Source organism: Lynx canadensis, chromosome D1 (genome assembly GCF_007474595.2).
Source record: "Lynx canadensis isolate LIC74 chromosome D1, mLynCan4.pri.v2, whole genome shotgun sequence".
Taxonomy (NCBI): Eukaryota; Metazoa; Chordata; class Mammalia; order Carnivora; family Felidae; genus Lynx; species Lynx canadensis.
In genome coordinates this window covers 61,243,362-61,250,083 of record NC_044312.2, presented here as the reverse complement: position 1 = coordinate 61,250,083, position 6,722 = coordinate 61,243,362, and the positions used below count along the sequence as shown (strand labels likewise).

Below are 6,722 nucleotides of genomic sequence, written 5' to 3'. Positions count from 1 at the left end.
AAAGGGTAACCAGTACATGTCCAAAAAAATACGGCATGCCCTATAAATTCTACTTTAAATCTACTGACACCAGTTATTAAAAATCACATATAAAGACTCTGATATGCCCTCACTTACCATATAAATTGGATAACAAAGCTTAAGCTTTCAGTCTCTGAATTCATTAAAATATTTACAGAATGGACCCCCTTCCCCCCCAAAAAATAAACACTGTCAAGCACATTTAAATTTACTAAATTTAATATCACAAGGCGTTTCTCTGCTCAGAAGTTCCATCTATATACATATTCCTTTTTAATTCTTTATTTTTGCAATATTATTTTCTTCACACGGTCATAAATCTGTTTGGTTCTGACTCCGTAGATGACAGGGTTGAGCATTGGTGGCACTACGACATAAAGATTGGCCAGGAGTATGTGGATATAGCGGGGGACGTTATGGCCAAAGCGATGTGTCATAAAGGAAAAGAGGGCTGGTGTATAGAAGGCAAGAATTACACAAACATGAGAACCACATGTGCTGAGGGACTTGAGTCGGGCTTCACGGGAAGGAAGACGGAAAACGGCACGGAGTATCTGAACATAAGAAAGGGCAATGGCTATGATGTCAAATACTAGGATTGAAATAGCACCCAGGCCATAGATCATATTGATCTTGATGCTGGCACAAGACAGGCGAGCCAGACCCATGTGTTCACAATAGGTATGGGGAATGATATGATTCCCACAGAAGGGCAGTCGCAAAATAAGAAACACAAATGGAATAACAGAAATAAATGACCTCACTAACACACCAACACCAATCACAGAGACAACCTTGTTGGTGAGAATGGTGCTATATCGAAGTGGGTTGCATATGGCCACATAGCGGTCATAAGCCATTGCCAACAGGACTGCTGACTCCATACCAGTGAAGTTGTGGATAAAAAACATCTGGGTGAGACAAGCATCGAAGATTATCTCCCTGAGGTTGAACCAGAAGATCCCGAGCATCTTGGGGATGGTAGCTGTGGACAGACCCAAATCAATGCTAGCCAACATGGCCAGGAAGTAGAACATGGGCTGGTGTAGGCTGCTGTCAACCTGGACCACAAACAAAATAGTGAGGTTTCCTATGAGTGCAATCATGTACACAGCGCAAAAGGGAAAGCCAATCCACATGTGGACAGTTTCCAGTCCTGGGATCCCCAGCAGCAAAAAGAAGGAGGGATGAAACTGGGTGTCATTGGGAAGGGACATCTTGATAGGCAACGCATAAGTCCATGTTCTTACAATTATATGTTCATTAATCCTCAGGACACAAGGTAAAACTCTGCAATGTTTTAAACCTAAAGAAAAATAAGATCATACAATTTTGTACATTCTCTTCTTCAGTTAATTCACACAATTAAAAATGTACAATCAGAAATCCATCTCGAGCAATGTGAGGAAGTGAATTCTCAGTGAAAACCTTTGGAAGCAGTTATGCAGTGAATTATAATAAAACATTTTTTCGTAATATATTCATCTTTGTTAGCAACTTTCTTTTTTCTTTTTTAATTTGCAATGGTCTCACCACTGGTATTAGGCTAAGATTTTGCTTAATTCCTACTTCATTAATTATCTTCTGTCATCACCAACATAATTTACTTTCAATTTTGGCATATACAGAGTTGTGCTGGCCTATGTAAATAGTTATTTCTGTTGGTTCCATTTGGTTAGATGGTAACACATAGGTGTTGACATACAAGATGGGTAACAAGTGTTAATGAACACAGATTCGTTAAAATGTAGTCTAAACTATTAGAAATAAGTCTTTAGGATTAAAATCCATCCATTTGTTAATATTTATTCATTATTATTACAAAATAAGAAGCAAATGTGGTGAAAACAGAAGCAACTACCATTTTTTTATTTAAAAAAATTTTTTTTAACATTTTTTATTTATTTTTGAGACAGAGAGAGACAGAGCATGAACGGGGGAGGGGCAGAGAGAGAGGGAGACACAGAATCAGAAGCAAGCTCCAGGCTCTGAGCCATCAGCCCAGAGCCCGAAGCGGGGCTCAAACTCACGGACTGCAAGATTGTGACCTGAGCTGAAGTCGGACGCTTAACCAACTGAGCCACCCAGGCGCCTGGCAACTACCATTTTTGAAGGTACTGCCTATTACTTTCCACGTTGTCGGCACCTATGCAAGTACCAGCTCTAATCTTTATAAACACATATAGGAAAACATAGTTAACCATATTTTTACATGTGGATCTGAACCTTAAATAGTTTAAAACCCTTGCCAAACGCTTGAAGTGCTTGTAGTTCTGGAGCTGTGGAAAGAAGGTAGAGAGGAAATAATTAAATTGGAATGGGGAGAGATTGGAAATAAGGAAAAGCTGACTCGTGCCTCAGTCACATCAGATCCACACAGCTTCCCTTTGTCCACACACATTCACACAAACACATAATCTCTTTTAAACTCACATCCCTCTGAATAAGAGATATCAGTGTCTTCATTATAAATCTCAGGCAGTCATTGTTTTAAGAGTTAAGATGCATGACAAATATGTTGAAGAAAAGACCAGGTGGCATATTCTGAGCAAGCTGAATCTATCATATCCAAAGCTACCCAAGCTGTTCTGCATGTTCATGTACTTTATGTCACTTGTTACAGTATTTCTGAAGCACTCGATCATTCATTACATGTAATTGTTTTCTGGTAAAAAGTGTCTTTTCATGATTTTATATCATTGGAGGATTCCAGAGGAGCAGTAGTAATTATGATCCCAGTTTCAGTTAGACAATCAGGGTATTAGCCAGACATTGTTGTATGAGAAGCAGAGGCAAGAAGTGTCATGTCCGTGATAAACAACTAATAGAGGGAGTAGTACCATATGGGTGAGGAAAGCTGGAACTCCTGGGAAGAAATGGTAGACATTTGAAAAGGAAGGAAGCTAAAAATAATAGATATTATTTGTTTTTTTTTAAGTTTATTTATTTATTTTGAGAGTGAGAGAGCACGCAAGAGAGAGCATGAGTAGGGGAGGAGCAGAGAGAGAGAGGGACAAATGGGAATTCCAAGCAGGCTCTGCACTGTCAGTGCAGAGCCCCAATAAGGGCTTGATCTTATGCACTGTGAGACCATGACCTGAGTTGAAAACAAGACTCAGAAGCTTAGCCTACTGAGCCACCCAGGTGCCCCTAGATGTTATTTGTAGGGGATGCTCTGTGACATGACTGTGAGAATAGTCTCTCTTCTATAATCCTCTGGCCTTGTAATGGATGGTGAATAAAAAAGCATGATGTGATCAACACAAGAATAGAAAGTAGGATTCAATTATGGGAGCTAAATTTTCTGTGATTTATCAATGTAAGCAAAGTGCCAATGGCAGATTCTTTTATTAAATAATTTTTATATATTCTTCAGTAACATCTCAGAAGATCAAAATTGTAGGCAATAGTCTCAGAAAGCTACAAAAACAAAACCCAAACAAACAAACAAAAAGGGTGATGCTACTTTTCAAGTAGATTTAAAATCAGTACATTTATCTCTGTCCTCATGGGATCATTTTTGGGGTTTATTACGACACAATACTTTACAGTGCTTAAAAGCATGAGCTCTATAGTTTGACCAATTGTGTCGAAACTCAGTTTCCTGACTTAGTCACTCTATAATCAAAGGAGACTAAATAACAAGCACTTTTCATCTATAAAATAGAGATTAGAGATAATAAAGATTAAAACCCTAAGTATGTTGTTAGTTTTTTTTTTTTTAATGTTTTTTATTTATTTTTGAGACAGAGAGAGACAGAGCATGAACGGGGGAGGGGCAGAGAGAGAGGGAGACACAGAATCGGAAACAGGCTCCAGGCTCTGAGCCATCAGCCCAGAGCCCGACGCGGGGCTCGAACTCACGGACCGTGAGATCGTGACCTGAGCCGAAGTCGGACTCTTAACCGACTGAGCCACCCAGGCGCCCCAGTATGTTGTTAGTTTTAAACAGATAATTTTTTAAAACACTCTGAACCATGTTCCAAAGATACTAATTATCCATCATTCTTTAGATATCAGGCAGACTAATTTTTCTAAAATGCCCATTGAATGGATTCAGGCTGAAATCCAAATGCTTTTACTAGAATTATATGGTTTTTCCTAATGTAATCCTACTCATTCTCTAAACTTCAGTCCTAGTCCTCTATCCCCTACACTTATCCCATGGCTCTTCTCTTCCTTTCCTATCCCTCTCTTTCCTTTCAGCCATCACTGTGACATAAGGAGGCTCTGAGAGCTGGGAGATGGGGAAGACTCACCAGAATGAGCACCAGGATAGAATCCTGTCTCTGTTTTATCTCAACCTGCTCAGTCTTTATGAGGGTGCTGCTCTTTGCCTGTGAGGAGCCTTTAACAGGAAATTCCCTAGAGCCAGTTTTGTAAAAACACACAAGGTCTCTGAGGAATCTAATTTCTAATTCTGACTCAAAAAGAGAGAACCAATACGGAGCTATGGCTTCTGAGAAAATGAAGGCAGAATAGCGAGGTTTAAGTCAGCAAGATGACGGAATAAGAGGACCCAGGACTCTTCCCAATACGAAAACACAGATTTAACAAGCATCGATGGATGAAAAGACCTATACGAGAGTTCCGGAATTCAGTTGAGAGATTACAGGATCCTGGTGGCTCATACAACAAGAATAGACAAATGGAAAAGGATGAGAAGAAAAGTTTCACCTGACCCACATCCCCTCTCCCCCAGCCTGGCCCTATTCTGCGCCAAGAGAGATTCCCTCAGCCATGAGTTCTCCCGTGGTGGAAAGAGTGTGGTGGAAAGAGTGAGCAAGTCTGCCCCCGCACACCTATATGTGTATCCACACAAACATAGTTCTCATTATTCTCAATAGCTATGTTCTATAACACTGAATTATGTTCTTGAACACTGAATTAGAAAATTTGGAACCATTGCCCTTAGGGGAAATGCAGAGTAAGATTCCTACAAGCATCTTGTCACAACATTTTTGTCAATCAGCCAATACATAAACTTTTTTTAAATGTGTGTTTCTGTGAAAATACACCTCCTTTAATACATAGTTCTTACAAATGATTAATTGTACAGTCCTTAAATGATTGAAAACCGGGGGCTTTGGAGGCCACTTATGTTGGTTCCTTCCGCAAAGTCTTTATAAGACAAGCCAGTCTCATTAGTGTTGATACTTGTTTTCCACTTACTGCTTACTGCTTAATGCCATTTAATAGGCATTTGAAGAACTCATCTGCAGCCCCCTGATTAGCAGAACCTGCCTGAGGCCTGAGCTCCAAGTTTAACATTGTATATTCTTTGTTGCCTTTTTTTTTTTCAATATATGAAGTTTATTGTCAAATTGGTTTCCATACAACACCCAGTGCTCATCCCAAAAGATGCCCTCCTCAATACCCATCACCCACCCTCCCCTCCCTCCCACCCCCCATCAACCCTCAGTTTGTTCTCAGTTTTTAACAGTCTCTTATGCTTTGGCTCTCTCCCACTCTAACCTCTTTTTTTTTTTTTCTTCCCCTCCCCCATGGGTTTCTGTTAAGTTTCTCAGGATCCACATAAGAGTGAAACCATATGGTATCTGTCTTTCTCTGTATGGCTTATTTCATTTAGCATCACACTCTCCAGTTCCATCCACGTTGCTACAAAGGGCCATATTTCATTCTTTCTCATTGCCATGTAGTACTCCATTGTGTATATAAACCACAATTTCTTTATCCATTCATCAGTTGATGGACATTTAGGCTCTTTCCATAATTTGGCTATTGTTGAGAGTGCTGCTATAAACATTGGGGTACAAGTGCCCCTATGCATCAGTACTCCTGTATCCCTTGGGTAAATTCCTAGCAGTGCTACTGCTGGGTCATAGGGGTGGGTCTATTTTTAATGTTTTGAGGAACCTCCACACTGTTTTCCAGAGTGGCTGCACCAGTTTGCATTCCCACCAACAGTGCAAGAGGGTTCCCATTTCTCCACATCCTCTCCTGCATCTATAGTCTCCTGATTTGTTCATTTTGGCCACTCTGACTGGTGTGAGGTGGTATCTGAGTGTGGTTTTGATTTGTATTTCCCTGATGTCTTTGTTGCCTTTTCACACATTTTCTAGCCAGCCTGTGCCAGCCTAGAAGAGTGATTCTGACCTGGAATGATATAACTGAATACCTTTGACCTCCTCACACCAGGGTTGTCCCACTAGGCTTTTTTTTTTTTTAATTGTCATCTCTTGAATCCACAAATTTAACCTCTTTTTCATCTTTTCCATATTTTTATCTCACACTACCTACCGATGTTATTTTAGTACTTTCCAGAGTGACTTCACACACAGATAGACAAGTTTCCTCTTCCTTTATCAGGGTATATATTATATTTTTGATTCATTAACCTTGAACTCACAACCAACAATGCTATAACTCACACTTGAATGGAGTTTATCTAAGATGGTTATTTTCTCCGTAAGGCACATTACAATCTTGCACTTAGAAACACTAGAAAAGTATTATTTATACCAGTAAACTCCATAAATGGTAAGATATTTACTTATTCTAGTGTGCATCAGCCGTATGCATGGGGGCCATTTTAAACAGTGAAATCAACAAAAAACACAAAAATATGAAAAATATGGCATGAAACAGATTGCAAAAGCACTTGTTTATAGCTGAAATGAGAAGTCAGAACCTCACCTGATTCAATCTCTGGGAATGTGACTGTCAGGCAACTCAAATAT

The 6,722-nt window shown here is 39.7% G+C and overlaps 1 protein-coding gene across 2 annotated transcripts; it reads right to left on the bottom strand.

The window, feature by feature from the left end:
* Positions 1 to 302: 302 nt before the first annotated feature.
* Positions 303 to 6,218, bottom strand: LOC115525358 (olfactory receptor 52E2-like). Of its 2 annotated transcripts, XM_030332510.1 has the most exons (2): positions 6,192 to 6,218; positions 303 to 1,214 (listed from the first exon to the last, which is right to left on the bottom strand). In XM_030332510.1, the coding sequence occupies exons 1-2, from the start codon at positions 6,216 to 6,218 to the stop codon at positions 303 to 305; spliced, it is 939 nt and encodes a 312-aa protein (XP_030188370.1). The 2 variants fall into 2 exon arrangements, with proteins under 2 accessions (XP_030188370.1, XP_030188372.1); XM_030332512.1 differs by lacking the exon at positions 6,192 to 6,218 and having other exon boundaries at positions 303 to 1,244.
* Between the last annotated feature and the right edge of the window lie 504 nt (positions 6,219 to 6,722).